The sequence below is a fragment of the Cervus canadensis genome, chromosome 29, assembly GCF_019320065.1.
Source record: "Cervus canadensis isolate Bull #8, Minnesota chromosome 29, ASM1932006v1, whole genome shotgun sequence".
Taxonomy (NCBI): Eukaryota; Metazoa; Chordata; class Mammalia; order Artiodactyla; family Cervidae; genus Cervus; species Cervus canadensis.
The window spans coordinates 20,154,663-20,171,392 of record NC_057414.1 but is presented as its reverse complement, the minus strand read 5'-3'; the positions used below and the strand labels follow the sequence as shown (position 1 = coordinate 20,171,392).

The window sequence follows — 16,730 nt, the reverse complement described above, 5'->3', positions numbered from 1 at the left end:
TACTGCAGGAATTCTCAGAATTTCACTCATTCACTCTCTTTTCATTCCCCAGATGCTGCACAACAAGCATGTTATGGTCCGCGTGGGAGGAGGATGGGAAACTTTTGCAGGGTATTTGTTGAAACATGACCCCTGCCGGATGCTGCAGATATCCCGTGTGGATGGCAAGACATCCCCCGTCCAGAGCAAATCTCCAACCCTTAAGGACATGAATCCAGACAATTACCTGGTGGTCTCTGCCAACTATAAGGCTAAGAAGGAAATTAAGTGAAACTAGGTGGTCACTACGAGGGGACTCTCCTAATGGCCTGTATCTACATCTCCAGTAGTCAGTTTAGTTCACATGCTCTACAAATTACTTTGGAAAAAGACAGACAGAAAAATGTCATCATGCTGAAACATGCTCAAAGAGTAGCACTATTTATTTTGAATGCTTCTGTAGAAAAAGACTTCTAAAAAGAAAAGTTCAACTTAGATTGAAATTAGACAAATTGTAGGCAAATTATTATTTCTCAATATATGAACACAGTATTTAGAACACAATTGTAGCAGTACAATTCTAGCTAAAGATAAAAATTATTAGAAGAAAATAGGATTTACAGTAAAATCAACAAAAAGTGCCTGCCCGAAGTCTACAGAATAAAAGCACTCCAGACATTTTTTTTAAATTTACAATTGCAGGATTTTAAAGCTGATTTTTAAAAAGTGACAATTAGTGTGATGATGTGCTACTCAAAATATCCCACAGCACTATAAAGTACAGAGTATTCACGACAGTAATCCTTTACTGGAAAGGCCACTTTAGAAAAGTTTACATTCACTTGGAAGATTGCCTTAAAGTTTATCCCTTAGCTCTGACCAAATATCAGGGGTACTTTTGGAAGTTTCCACAACACCCCTTAGAGAATGGCTTATGAGTTGTTTCACACAATCCTAGGCACGTGGCTGTGTTGAAACTGACTGTGTAATTCACACACGTAAGCTGACATACATTTATATTTTGACAGAGTAAACTGTACAGTCAAACGTCCGTTGACTTCATGTTATTTCAAAGCATTTTCTTATTAAAATGTATCTTTAGTTAACCCTACTTTGCTGTGCTGTCTAGTAATTTTACTGTAGCTAACGATGTTACAGACTTATGTATACCCTTGTATATCTAGGACAGGGCTGTTTTGTACCATAAACAGCAAGATTTTGTCCTCACTGATTCAAGAATTAAAAAGATAAATGTTAAAAAATTTCCCGTCTCTATTATCACTGCTTCATTCTGAAATAAAGATCATCTGCAAATAGCAACTTCCCCTGGGAATTATAGGAAGCATTTAATTACGGTTACTTAGTACTTCTTCGCTTTGGGCAGCTGAGTGGTGGTGGTTCTTTGTTCTCTTAGCAGAAAGTGTAGATTTTATAAACAGTCCTTTCAGTGCTGCCCTGAATAGGCAGAGTTAATCTGTCATTTCTTCCTTTTTCAACAACAACAAAATCCACCTTTCTTGCTTCAGAAAGCCAGGGAAGAAGTAGCTCTGTCACATGAATGATTTAATCAAAGCAGACACAACCTTTTTAAAACAGACTGTAAAGAATATGCTTGCAATGCAGGAGACCTGGGTTTGATCCCTGGATCGGGAAGACCTCCTGGAGAAGGGAACAGCTACCCACTCCAGTCTTCTTGCCTGGAGAATCCCATAGACAGGGAGCCTGGTGGGCTACAGTCCATGGGGTCGCAGAGAGTTGGACACAGCTGAGCACACAGACATGGTTAGATTGGGTCCACCTGAATAATCCAGTATAATCTCCCCATTTTAACGTCTTTAACTGAGTCACATCTACAAAATACCTTTTGCTGTGTTATGTAACATAGTCCCAGATTCCAGGAATTAGGATAGGTCCCATCTTCTGGGGAAGGTGGATTCTTCTGTCTACACATCTACAATGGTCTTTTTAAGTGGAACCAAGAACATAGTCCCAACTGACTCTGGGGTCTAGTTGCTAGCTGAATGGCACTGAAAAAGAATCTGGAGAAATGAGGCTATATTCAGAAGGAAATGACTAAGTGTACATGGCTCTTACTCATTGCCTTCTTAGTGAAAATCACTAGATCCTTTTATCAAAATTGTCTTGGCTATCATAAATCTTGCATTTTCCACATGAATTTTAGATCAGTTCATTAATTTCTCTGAAAGAGCTTGCTGGGGTGTTTCATTTATTGATCAATTTGAGAACACCATCTTGACAGAACTCTCATTCAATCCATGAACATGCAATGCTCTCACCATTCATATATTTAAAAAAAAAATTCTCAGCAGTGTTTGTAGTTTTCTAATTCAGATCTTTACTAAGTATTTTTATCCTATGTGATGATACTGTATGATTTACAATGTTTTAAGATTCAGATTGTTCATTGTTCTTGTATGCTAAGTTGCTTCAGCCACGTCTGACTCTTTATGACCCTATGGACTGTAGCCCGCCAGGCTCCTCTGTCCCTGGGATTCTCTAGGCAAGAATACTGGAGTGGGTTGCCAGCCCCTCCTCCAGGGGAATCTTCCCTACTCAGGGATCAAACCTGGTCTCATTATGTTTCCTGTATTGCAGCGAGTTCTTTACCACTAGCGCCACCTGGAAAGCCTCAAGATTATTCATTACTTGTATTATAAAGACAGAATTGACTTTTTCTATACAATGATTTGGACTTTCCTGGTAGCTCAGCTGGTAAAGAATCTGCCTGCAATGCAGGAGACCCTGGTTCGATTTCTGGGTCGGGAAGATCCCCTGGAGAAGGAATAGGCTACCCACTCCAGTATTCTTGGGCTTCCCTGGTGGCTCAGGCAGTCAAGAATCTGCCTGCGATGCCGGAGACCTGGGTTTGATCCCTGGGTCAGGAAGATCCTCTGAAGGAGGGCCTGGCAACCCACTCCAGTATTCCTGCCTGGAGAATCCCCATGGACAGAGGAGCCTGGCGGGCTACAGTCCATGGGGTTGCGAAGTAAAACACAACAGAAGTGACTCAGCGGAGGACAGAATGACCTGCATTTTGCTACCCCACTAAACACATTCGTTTCAAAGTCTGCTATAAATGCAAATTGATTGTGTCAGTGGCTTTTGAGAAAATCAGAGAAAACTGTACCACAACTCAATCAACTTAAAGCAAATACACTTATCATGGGAATTTGAGATGCTTGCTTGGAGATGTCCAAGGAATCACCTTAAATATCAACTCAGATAGGCATGCGTGTCTACCTACCTCTTACTGATCTGTTTATGCAGATATTATTTAAATCTAAAACCAACAAGAGTTACCTTTTCTTCTAAGGGCACAGCACAATTCTTATCAGTGAAAATAACTTGAATTGTTGGAGAAGAAAAGGAAAATTCATAGCTTATGGCCAATTCTTTTGAAGTACCAAAGATGATAGCTAGAACATTTACTCTTTAAGAAAATACTATATTTTATTATTAAAAATGCTGCTGCTAAGTTTATATATATGTGTCCAACCATATATATCTTCCGTCTTTACTTAACGCAAAATAAAAAACAAAATCACAAAATAATAATCCAAGAAACCATTAAACTCTGCATGCCAGAGTGAAGTTCAAGAATAAAAATCTAGAAAAGCTTTTTTAAAAACTTTTTTTTTCTCATTTCTCTCTCTTTTATAAATAGTAAGTATATTTTATTCTCATAGAACTCTATGAAGATTCTATAACTACTTTCCATGTAGAAATAAGATATCATTTAAGGTGTATTAAATTGCTTTTGGTCATAATCCTCTATAAAAGCTAAAGTTATTCATATAACAGGAACTCTTTTCCCTCCTTATCCAAATGCCACAAGACTTTGCATATTGCTAGCAGAATACTATTGGAAATACTAAACAAATATTGGAATTCACATTACAAACATACTGGGCCCATATTGTTGCCAAGCATCACTTTCTCTGTAATTTAAAGTCTGTTTGTCCTAGCTTAGGTGGGATAATAGATCCATAGCTTGCAGAGATGGCCTGACAGTAGCATTAAGAAATGATGAACACAAATCTTACCCATGACACCTCTTAGCTGCAGGTGTGTGGCTTCACTCTGTACAAAGTCGGGATTATACTTCATATATGTATATACACAGACTCCCTATGAAGTTTATTATAGTATTTCTCTAAAAAACAGGAGACAAATAATAGCATTTCTTTTTTAGAGTATAGGAAAAGAAACATGCCAACCTATAAATGATTTAAGATAAGAGTAAAAATAAAACAAATTTGTTCAACAGAAACGGCCAAAGCCAGTTTTTTGTATAGGAAAATGTATATTTGTACCCTGTAAGCCAATATGGCATTCATAACAAAACCATCTGTGGGTAAAGTGTTAATTGCATTCCAAATACAATCAGTGAAACAAAAATATCACATACAGATGTTTTAAAAAAAACATGCAGCATGTCAACACAGGGGCTGTGCGCTAATACACAACTTTTTGTCATCAGCCATAGTAATAGTTTGATGATTAGAATCAACAAGCAGTGGTTTAAGCACTTAGTATCTTAATGTGATAGTTATCAATACATATAAGCATTTTACTGTTTAGTTTTATTTATTTGGTTGGGGAGTTTGGGTGACATATTCAGCATTATAATGCTTTCCTACTTAAATTATCAATTATGGGAAACTGGCTCTAAGCTAAGGTTTCATTAGAAACCTTATAACTTCATAACTTTGAGAAAGATTCCTTGAGAATGTGTGTGTGTATTTTTTTTTTTTAAAGTAGTCACTTACTGGTTTCCTATCAGGCATCCAGTCTCCCCTTTTGCCTTCCCCTTCCTAACTAACGCTATTCCTAACATCCGAGTATCACTCCTTAAGCCATGCAACCCATGAATGGGGATAGTTGATTAAACCCAAGGAGGCAGGCCATGGTTGACTGGAAGGGCATATCTACTGTTACTAGAAGGCAGTTCACCAGCACAGCATTCTTGGTTCAACAGTAAATAAGCATGGTATTTGGATATAAACTGCTATTAGAAATAGGGCATTATCCCCAAGATGTACGCCTTTTGTCTACACTAACCCAAACTATAAGCTGTAACGCTGATAAAACTGTCTTTTCTATATTAAAACAGAAGGAAGGATGCACGCATTCTAGGAATGGTATACTCTGGTTCCATACACATTCATCTATTAATGTTCTTTTCTCCTTTCTGCCTTGAAAAAAATTAATCATGTTCATAAAGTCAAGAATTTTATTTCTAAAATACAATCCAATGACTTCACTATCCTTTCTGGAAAAACGTACCACCAATTCTCTAAAGGATGAAGAAAATTGAACCTGTCTATAACTACATATCTTGCCTGGATAGTCACAGAATATTTCATTCCATAATTGAAGAAAGTGATTCTTCCAATTGAGGAGTCAAGAGATCTATGTTATAGTTCGAAGTCTTTAAAATTAAAATACATCATATAACACAAGATTTGTGGGAGGGATAAGCTAGATAATAGTTCAGTTTCCTTTCTGTAGATTAGGTGAGTTGGTCTCTTTAATTTACAAACCTTATTTCATTTAATACCTGAAAATTCTAATTTAGGGCTCAGACTGTGGCCCTGTCATCCAAAAGAGCAACCAAATTAAAAGATACAGTAGTTCTTCTGTTTTAGCTTATTATATATCAAGAAACTCAAAAGACCAAAATTGCTATAATAAATGTTACCAATGAACAAACATCTAAAAAATTTATGGCAATGCATCACACAGAATTACCCTGCAATATTTTTATGTTTAAAGTAGACCTTTTTAAATACAATACTTAACATACTTCTCTCATACATTCATACTGGCCTTGGCAATTTCACATCTGTAAAAATCTTACAAGCATTCTTTAATAAATAAAAAAGAATAAAAACACCTAGAAAATTTGGACAAACACATTCGCGCTAAGTATAACCCATCCATTCTTAGTTTAACTCATTCAATTCCTACAAAGAGCTTTATAGAGTTGAATCCAATACTGTATATTGTACATCGCTGCCCTCTGATGGCATCACTAACATATAATTTTAAATTCAGCAAGCAAAAAAAAAAGTTATTATAATATAAAAGAGAGTATGTTAATTTTATAAGCTACAGAAATAGAAATTAGGAGATATTTTATGTTCTCTAGAAATAAATATTAATTTCTTAGTAAGTTATAAAAATGTACAGTGTTCCTTCATGTAAGCCCTTCAAATGATATTTCAAGATTTTCCCTGATGATCAGTTTAAAAGGCACTAAAGTCTACAAGTTTAAGCAAAAGTCTTCACATATAATGAAAAAATGAAATATAAGGTTAAGTGGCAAATTATAAAGCACTAGATCATTTCATAAAGGAGGGAAAATACAAGTGCAACTTTAAACATCTGAGACATATGCAGAATTTTTCCATGCAATATACAAATATATATTCACTATTTAGGCCCATGTTTTAACTACTAAAAAGTGGCAAATCACCCACCATCTGAAGAAGAGCAAAAGTAGGGAAAACAAGAATTTAACGAAAGGTCTGGCCATTTTCTAACTCTTAACAATCAAAAGCATTTTCAATATTCAATTTTGAAAAAGCACTGCACTTGAGAGCACTAAAATTACAAATTCTGAATCTTCATTTATTCAAAGGAAGAAATTAAATTGAGGATGTCCACTTGATTGCAGATATTAGTTACTGGCAGTAGACTCTTCCATTCATGCTATGCTTTATGAAACTGTCCACTAGAAAAGATAAAAATATAGAGGAAAGTAAATTTTGTTTTAAAAGTTATGTTACAATATTCTAGTGAACAAACAGGTAAAAGAGGAATCTGGGCTATACAAATATATAGTGATCTTTGTGAGGACCAGTGACTAGTAAAATTTTACATTATAGTCAAAAGTCTGAAATAAAATACATGATGAGGTACACAGAGAAAGAAAGAAAATATCTGGACAGGTTAACGAGGGGTAGCTAGGTCCCAAATATCTGATAATCAGTAAAACAAAACATCACAAGACAAAATAAAAACAATGAAACTACAAAGTAAAAATAAAGGAACTGGAATTCTTGTTTGAGGCAGGGGAGTGAAGAAGTGGTAGAAAGTATTAAATAATGGTCTGGCAAAGTCTTTGCCTGGAGAAGGAAATGGCAACCTGTACTCCAGTATTCTTGCCTTGAGAATCCTATGGGCAGAGGAGTCCGTGGGGTTGCAGAGTCGGACACAATGAGCGTCTCACACACACACACAGTCTTTGACTGTCTCAACCTGAGAAACTATTCCACGTGGTATTCTACTTAATCAAGTCTATTAAATTTTGCAACAGTAAGTTCTGAAAAAGCCATTGGGATAATAATATTTACCAGTCTCTAGAGTAGTGTTTTCCAATTATATTAAGACATATTATTGAGTATAATATGCTTTTTAAAAATTTTTATTTAAATAAAGTTTAAAAATTAAGGATAAATTCAAGTAAACTTACTTTCCTTTATTTTAGGACTTCTTACGGATTTAAATATTGTGCTTTTTTTAATCTCCAAGGAAGGTATTCAATATATAACATAGTATTCAGTGTTTTGGGGCTTCCCTTGTGGCTCAGTTGGTAAAGAATCTGCCTGCAATGCAGGAGACCTGGGTTCGATCCCTGGGTTGGGAAGATCCCCTGGAGAAGGGAAAGGCTGTAAAGTCCATGGACTATACAGTCCAAAGAGTCTGTAAAGAGTCTCAAAGAGTTGGACACGACTGAGCAACTTTCACTTCACTGAGTATTTTTAAACAATTTTTTACCATGGCACTCTATTTTCAACAAAATAGGCCTTAGGATTAGTATTACAAACACTAGAGCAGTGATTCTCAATCTGGTTTGACATCAGACTCCTCGGTGAGCTTAAAAGTCCTGACGGCCAAGCCCCACTCTCAGAGATCCTGACTGGTACAAGTTCCCCATGGGCCAATGGCATCCGCCAGAACTCCTCTGCTGGTATATCCTGACCTGACGCTAGTTTGTGTCCTGAAGTCATCATCACACTGACTTCGTAAAATAAGGCTGCCTTTCCAGAATACAGTAAGCGCTGCCAATGCCAACTATCCTTGTAAGAGGCAGTTAGTCAGCAGATGAATATGTAGAGCGTGTGAAGACAGAGAGGGTCCTGTTTTTCTCATACTATGGAGTCAGGTTAAGAAGAATCTAGCTATACCACAGGACACTTAAGGCCGGAGAGCGGCCCCTAAATAATCCCAGGCCAAAGGGTTTGAGGATTAAAGTTACTGTCTATCTTGTATTTTCCCTTCTGTTATCCCTGAAAGTGAAAGTTGCTCAGTGCTGTCCAACTCTTTGAGACCCTAGGGACTATACCATCCACGGAATTCTCCAGGCCAGAATAGTGGAGTGGGTAGCCTTTCCCTTCTCCAGGGGATCTTCCCAACCCAGGGTTCAAACCCAGGTCTCCCACATTGCAGGCGGATTCTTCACCAGCTGAGCCACAAGGGAAGCCCTGAGCCACCCAAAATTTTGAACGTCACTGTATGCTCTCGACGAGCAATGCAGGTAGTCAAAGAAAAAAGGTACTGAATTTAACACTGATAATGTCTCGCATTTTGCGCACTTCTGAAAGGACCAGAAGAAATGTAAGACCTAACTTATTTTTAATCTATAGGCTTCATCACATGGAAACTTCAGCTTTTATTACAGAAGCCCTTTTCTCTCTTAAGAGTTCAAAAGCTGATGTAAAATTTGTTAGGTTGAAAGTGAATGTCACTCCGTTGTGTCCGACTCTTTGCGACCCCAAGGACGATACAGTCCATGGAATTCTCCAGGTGAGAACACTGGAATGGGTAGCCTTTCCCTTCTTCAGGGGATCTTCCCAACCTAGGGATCAAACCCAGGTCTCCGACATTGCAGGTGGATTCTTTACCAGCTGAGCCACAAGGGAAGCCCAAGAATACAGGAATAGGTAGCCTATCCCTTCTGCAGGGGATCCTCCCAACCCAGGCATCGAACCAGGGTCTCCTGCATCACAGGTGGATTCTTTACCAAACAAGCTATCAGGGAAGCCCTTTGTTGGGTTACAACGTGTAAAGTTAAGTGCCTTCTGACTATACAAAAAATATCCTTTTTTGTAATATTATATATGACTTCAAGTCATTCAGAAACTTGCATTTCATTTAGTGAAGAAAACTAAGAGAGTCTGAAGCAGGTTATAGTACAATCCAATTTTATAAAATTGACATATAAAATGAGGTTAGAAACTATGTCAAAATGATACTGAATTTGGGTGATTTTTACTTTCATCTTTGTACCCTTCCACATTGCTTACGTTTTCTACACAGTTAAGATTGTCATTAATTATGTAAGTATAGGGGGCTTTCCAGGTGGCACCAGTGGTAAAGAATCCACCCGCCAATGCAGGAGATGCAAGTTCAGTCCCTGGGTTGGGAAGATCCCCTTGAGGAGAAAATGGCAACCCACTCCAGTGTTCTTGCCTGGAATATTCCATTGACAGAGGAGCCTGGTGGGCTACAGTGTGTGGGGTTGCAAAGAGTTGGACACGACTGAGCACACATATACATACACACACGTAAGTATGAAGTATTAAGATAGGGTTAAGATAAAGAAGAAAAATCTATTTTCATTTTGGGAAAAAGAAAAATCTATTCCAATGAACGTTGAAATGTTCAAATAAACTGACATTTTTTCCAATCTATATTGCTCATGCTTTAAAATTCACATTTCTCTGATAATCTTTTCCTGGAGGAAAGTATTGAATGGACTGCTACTTGGGTTTTCAAAACTTCCAGGTAAATCAAATTGTCAATCCATTTTAATACTTACCCTAAGTCCACCTTCTGGTGGGGGTCCAGATGTAGCCATTTCTTTTTCTAGTTTTTCCTTTTTCTTTCTCTTTTCTTCCACTGACTGAACATTCAGAATACCCCGAGATGCAGCCTTCAGGAAAATTGTTGATAAACAACAAAATTGTAGAAAAACAACAAAAATTAGTTTTCGGTGTCCAGAAGCTGTCTTTTGCTTTTTGCCTTTCAGGTTTTTCTTTCGACGTGGGGGCAGGGGAGGGGGTTGGTCTCTTTTTCTGGCAACAAAGAATTAGACTATTTCTAAAACAGTTTTACATAAAAACATACTACAATTTCTTCATTGGGTATTTTGCAACCATACATTTCGCCCCTGAAATTACTTCACAACGGTCAGTGCTTTACAAGGCACAGTCATTTCATCTCAAGGAACAATGGTATTAATGGGGCATCGCACGTAACTGAAGACACATGTATGGTAATCGTCATACATTAAATAACAAATCCCTGGAGGAGGCCACAGCAACCCACTCTAGGATTCTTGCGGAGACGACCTCATGGACAGAGGAGACTGGCTGGCTACAGTCCATGGGGTCACAAAGATGTGAACATGACTGAGCACACACACAAAGGACATAAATGCATTAAATGAATTTACTGAAACACAGAAATCATTCTGAAAAATGTTTAAATTTGTAAGATATCAGATATCATTTTCATTAGGGAATACTACTAGTAATAGACATTTACAGAGAACAAAGCAGGTTAATCATCTAAGGTCGGATTTTATTTCTCTCTCACCTCCTTCTGTCTCCTCTCTGCAGCCTCTGCAAGTTTCGCTCTTTTTTCTTCCTAAAAAAAATGTGTAAGAAATATGGTTTTAAACAAAACCAAACATGATCCTTGGTATTTTATACTTTATCTTACCAGTAATATAATAGTTTATAAAAATAGTACTGGCCTCAACTGTCCCACTAGGAGTGCCATTACTTCTAATATTTATAAAATACTCAACTTTCTGAATTTCATTTTCCCAATCAGTGTACCTTCAAGTAAGCACAAGGTGAGACATATATCTATACCTATATATACACATTTTATATCTCATACATACATACACAGATTGGCCTGTGAAATAATCTATTTGCCTTTTTTTTTTTTTAAAAGCACTAACAAGTTAGTCAGGGCAATAATAAAACAAGTGACATTGAGCAATACAAGCAGGGAAATACATGGTTGATACTGCCAATTAAAAAGGAGTTTGAGGCAGCCTGGTATTTTCAGAAAAAGTTCATGAATAAAAAGAATGAATCTCATTTTGTAGGACAAGAAGGACTGAAGGATATTTGAGATGTATTGTTCTATGTTGGGACCCCATGAATATTATTTTTCTACTTGAATTAATCACAGGTTATAAGTTATTTAATTATGTAAGACAGTAAACAGCATTCTCTTGGGAGCCGTGTTAATAACTTCATTTTCCATAAAACACTCATTCATTCACTTATTCATTCTTTGGATACTTAATGAGCAACGATCATACCTAGGAACTATTCCCCGTGCTGAGAATACAGCAGTGAAATAATACAGAGAAATATTTCCACCCACATGGAATTTACATTCCAATGAGAACAAACAGTCATATATAATCAAATAAATATACATTTATTAGACTGAAGGAAGTGCTTCTGGGAAATACAAAGAAGAGTATGGTCAAAATGGAAGGATGGGTTGATGGTAGAGTGGAGGATCTATTTTACTTAGAGTGGTGAAGAAAAGCCTTAAAGATAAAGTGACATTCAAGTATTCTGCCATGTGGTTATCTCTGGGGGTGGCGGGGAGGGCTTAACAACTGCTGGCACATTAGTTTTTTATCAACAGCCAGATAAAGAAAATTAAGAACATTTAAAAGGAACAGTAGCAAGAAAGACAAGGTGAATTTTCTCCTATCAACTTCCAGGTCATTTTTAGCACTTAAGATCAAACAGCTGAAGAGTTAATGTACTTCCCTAAACAACTCATTTCCTTCAACGAATTTTTAGCCAAATATTAATAAAGGAGAGGAATTTAGGTTTTCTGTTAGCAATTTCCTGTAAGGATTATTAAGGTAAAAAGGCTGTTAAAAATAGAAAGCTACAAAAAGTATGAATGTGCTATACCACAAACCACCTAGATACATCTGCAATTATCCAGATAAATAACGAATACTTTCTAGTACAAGTATGTCCCCAATAAACATGGTGAAAAATCGACATATTTTTAAGATGCATTTCTCGTTAAACTGAAATTTCAAATTTCAGGGCGCCTTTCCTTGTATTTTTATTTGCTAAACGTGGCAACCTTACAAATTGTATACTCTGTACTACATAAAATGCTTTTTATAATAGAACTTAGATAAATACTAAAGAGAAATTCATTAATACAGTATCTAATAAAAAGCAGAAATATACGAGACTTTATTGAGCACCTTCTTTAAACAGTTGATACAGACACATAAAAATGCACATCTCCTACAAGATGAAACTCCTCAGTTCACGGAGAAAAAGGGAGGTCTTTTCACATATTAAGTTCATCTACCGCATCTCCAGGAGTGGTCCCCACTGCTAACCGTCCGCGTGCGCCTGCGTCCTACGAACTCCCGATTTCGCCAGCGGCGAAAGGTAAAGAGACACTGGAGCCGCCTTCAGAGGGAGAGAGACGGACGAGGAGGCAGCCCCCAAATCCCGCAGGCAGGACGTCGATGTCCCTCGGGTAGCAGCCACCCGTCTCTGCCAGCTGGGTCCCCACCGGCTGCTCTCCGGCCCGCGCCACCGCGTCCAACGGCCCGTCCCGAGGCCGCAGCTCGGGCCTCCCGGCGCGCCCCTCCGGGAACAGGTGCGCGCGGCGCCGGCGGGCTGACGCGGGGAAGCGGCCAGGCAGCCTTACTCACCAGGTCCGGCGAGGGAGGCGCGGCCTCGGTGGGACAGGGAAAACACAGCCCCATAGGGATCGCGGCCGGGGTCTGCTCCGCGGTCCGCCCAAACCAGGCCGTGAGAACTGCGCGATCAAACGCGGGTCCCAGGTCTGCGGCGCTCGCTCCGCCCCCGCCGGGCGGCTCGGTGACTGGGCGGCTCAGCCCCGCCGCTCCGCTCTGCCCCGCCCCTCTGCCGCAAAGCCCCGCCCTACCCCGCGGCTCCGCCCACGCACACTCCCCGCCCCACGACTCCGCCCACATCCACGCCCCACCCCGCGGCTCCACCCTCGCCCCACCATTCCTCCTGGGCTCGGCTCCGCCCCACTGTTGCCGGGCTCCACTCCGGCCCCGCCTCGACCCCGCCCCGACCCCGCCCCTGCAGGTAGCCCCGCCCCTCTGAGGCCACTCCCCACCCGTACCTCCAGAGGCTCCGCTAGGACCAAGCCTTGGACTCAGGAAACACCTGCTGAGAGCAGCACGCGGAAGAGGGATGGAAAAGTGTGGCTATAGCCTGCAAACCTCTTTTGTGAGAAGGGGCTCTGACTTCCAAGAAATCAAAGCCAAGATTTCAAGTTGATGTCAGCACGCATTTCTCGAAGTGCCTCTCACTACTATTCCAGTTGAGAGGGCAGAACATGAAATTCATCACCATGTTTTAGAATTGAGTCGCATGAACGCAGCATTAGTTGAGATGTCTATTGTTTTCTGGTGCGTTGGATGCATTTTTCCATCCAAGAGTAGCAGTAACGTTTGAAATATTCAGAAATATTTAGAGTGGATGCTTCTCAAATTTAATAGATATAAGAATCACCTGAGCATCAACTTAAACGAATTAAGGTATGAGTTAACAAATATCACAGCCAAATGGACATATCATTGGAAACTTGATGGCAGCATACGGAGTTCTTGATCTTAATCTTCTGTTAACAGCTTTATGAAATCACCAAGTGGTTCTTTAAAATTGTTTAATTTTTTTACCCAGTTAATTGCTGTGGTCTAAAAGTTATCAGAAAACTGCATTTGTCAAAAAATCTTTTCTATGAATCCTTTTGAATATGAAGTGCTTATTGCAAGTGCATCAGAGTAAAACAGTGACAGTCCATAAATGACAAAAGAGTTTAAAAGACATGATTGAAGATCTGATTACAATGCAGTTGACAAAGAAACTTGGTTACTACTGTGAGTTACAAAATTCAGTATAATTAGTAGAATTATGGCTGTTAATATTTTACTTAGACATATTAGATTTTTAGGAGGCCCATAATTTCCAGAATATCTATATTAATAACATTTACCCTTACAACATAAACTAAGTTTTATCACAACTCATTTGATAATGCTCACATATAATTTCATGTACAAAGTAACCCTAATTTGTTTAATATTTCTTTCCATCAGATTTTTCAGATGTTCCGTCTGAAGCATCCCAAAGTTAGCTAGAGGTCAAAAGAACTTTGATTAGAATTTGAAATTTGGAAAGTTTGTCAAAAATATCAAAAATGTTTCAAAACATTTAATCAAATATTATAGGGTCACATGTCACTGTGGAACAATACTTATTCACTTAACCAAAGTGACAATAAAAGATTTCAAGAAGCAAATGTTGCAAGTTGTAACAGAATACCGGTTAAAGGTAGAGAAACTTTATAATTAGTTATCAAAATAAGATCAATATTTTCCAAAAACTTTGTCTCCTTAATAGAAAGTCAAATTTAGATTTTGTACTATTTTACCTTGCAAATTAAAATTCATTTACTCAGTTAAATTTATTCTACTCTTTATCAGCCTTGACCAACACATAGAATGCCTTTCTAAGGCATTGTCTAAAGATAATCTTCTATATCCATATTAATTTGTCCTTATTTTCTTTCCCTTTTAGCAATAAACAGCTTTAGGACAAAAACCCTTTCTTTTCCTTTAACAAAATGCATTTCCATTCTTTATATCTTCTTTGTCCTTGGATACAAAGATGTTTTCCTTATTAATTTTTAGTAGTTTTAATTAGATACTTTAATTGTGATTCTTAACCTTAAAAATCTTAGTTTCTAATGAAAACTGAGTAAGCAATTATGGACATGTACATTAGTAATTTGTAGATAGGCAAACTTGTGAATATTAGTTGTAATTTCTAAAACAGGTGTTCCATAAAGAAAATATCAGTGTGGCACCAAATATATTAATAATCCTTAATATCTTTAGTTTCTTTGTAAAAGGAAGCTTTTGTTCAGTAATGTTACAGTTTCTTATTTGGAAATGATCTGGATAGTCAATGAATTCCCATCATTGAATTTAACTTAGCAGTTTCAAGTTATAAATAAATCTGGAGAAACGATTTTAGATAGATATACTCAAAACATAATTGTTCCTAAAGAGTTCACTTAGATTATTTTATTTACCTTTAATTTATTTAAAACTTTCATATCAAGTTATTTTTCTTGCTGACAAATTTTGTAGCAGGAATAATAAGGTCTTATTTGATTTTGAGTAAACCTAGGTACAACAAAAATATCGCACTTAATGTTGATGACCCTAAAGAGATGTCTGTATTAATTAAACTGACAAACTGAAACTTTTCATTCATTAAAATTGAATCTATTTCATTTAATTTATTAACTCTAGATCATGAGATTCAGAAGTTCATGTGGATTAGTTTCTTTGTATTTCTGAGTATTTATATGTACTTAATTTCCTTTAAGCCAGTTAAATAGAGCTCATTTACAAATTAATATTGGCAATACCACACCTCTACAATACAAACACACAGACACAAACAAACACCTCATAGATTCCACTCTAAGATTTCAGCCATGAATAGTTACAATAATATAAAACCCATCAGTTTTAAGAGTTTGGATTAAAATTGTATTTCTGGTGGATGGAACAAATTGAGGTCACCTGTTTAGATGACTAATCCTTTTACTAATATTTATAGAAAAGACACTTAAGTGTCTTACAAACCTTAAGATTTGTATTTGTCCTTGACAAGTCAAGTTCCAAATTATCTTTTCCTGTTTTGTTTTTTCTTTCAGTAAGAGTTACCTTCCTGAAATCTGCATTTTAAAAAGATGACACTGACCAGATAGACTATATGAAACTCAGAAGTATAGGAGAAATTCAGCTTCCTCCTAGAAGGAACTTTGTTATTGTCATACATTTTAATCCTGCATGTTATTATTGCCACAATACCTTGATTTTTTTCTTAAAACAATCAATTGTTTTTTTAAAAAAATAAAAAAAAATTTAAACAATTTTGTATTCATTCATGTGTATCATTTCCAGAGCTATTCATTTTGTGAAGGTCCAAGAATCTGACAATTTTTCTTCTACTTAAAGAATTTACCCTGCAAGTCTGCTAGTGATATTTTGGGGACTTTCCTTCTCTGAAAAAAAAAAAAAAAACCCTGCATTTTGCTTTCAATTTTGAAGCCTATTTTTGCTTCAAATAAGACGTAAGATTGATAGGATTTAAAAATGTTTTAAATCAGTTTTTTTAAAGATGTCATTTTGGTTACTTGATTTATTATGACCTTTGTGGTTTTCTTATGCTTATTTCTCAGCATTTAATGTGCCCTATGTCCCTGTTATTTTCTTTTTTCAATGTTTCTCAGCAATTTGATTATGAGATAATTTGATAAGTTTTGGAATTCATTTTGCTTGGTGTCCATTACAGTTTTTGAATCTGTGGGGTTAGTTTTCATCAAATTTGGAGACATTTTTGGGCATTTTTTTTTTGCTTCCATCCTTCCCCACTCATATATCTCTATTTATTCATGTCTTAGACCTCATGATATTGTCTCATAGATCAGTGAGCAGTTAATCATCTTCCCAGTCTTTTTCTCTTTGCTTTAGTTTGAATTGTTTCTATTGCTTTATCTGCTGTATCTTCAATTTCAATGTCTTTCATACTTAGTCACTCAGTAGTGTCCAACTTTTTGCAACCCTAGGACTGTAGCCCACCAGGCTCCTCTGTCCA

At 37.3% G+C, this 16,730-nt stretch overlaps 2 protein-coding genes across 7 annotated transcripts in view; one reads left to right on the top strand and one right to left on the bottom strand.

Annotated features, from left to right (window-relative positions):
• The window catches only part of GAS2 (growth arrest specific 2), a 167,725-nt gene extending 167,010 nt beyond the window's left edge, over positions 1 to 715 (top strand). For all 6 annotated transcript variants that reach the window (XM_043451964.1, XM_043451968.1, XM_043451970.1 and 3 more), the window contains one exon: positions 53 to 715. In XM_043451964.1, coding sequence (XP_043307899.1) covers positions 53 to 271 — 219 coding nt within the window. In that variant the 3' untranslated portion in view covers positions 272 to 715. The remainder of the gene's footprint in view (positions 1 to 52) is intronic.
• A 5,787-nt stretch (positions 716 to 6,502) lies between these two features.
• Positions 6,503 to 12,911, bottom strand: LOC122431293 (small VCP interacting protein). Its single transcript, XM_043452536.1, has 4 exons — positions 12,734 to 12,911; positions 10,606 to 10,656; positions 9,827 to 9,940; positions 6,503 to 6,736 (listed from the first exon to the last, which is right to left on the bottom strand). Exons 1-4 carry the CDS (start codon positions 12,785 to 12,787, stop codon positions 6,722 to 6,724), a joined length of 234 nt encoding a protein of 77 aa, XP_043308471.1. The 5' UTR covers positions 12,788 to 12,911; the 3' UTR covers positions 6,503 to 6,721.
• Between the last annotated feature and the right edge of the window lie 3,819 nt (positions 12,912 to 16,730).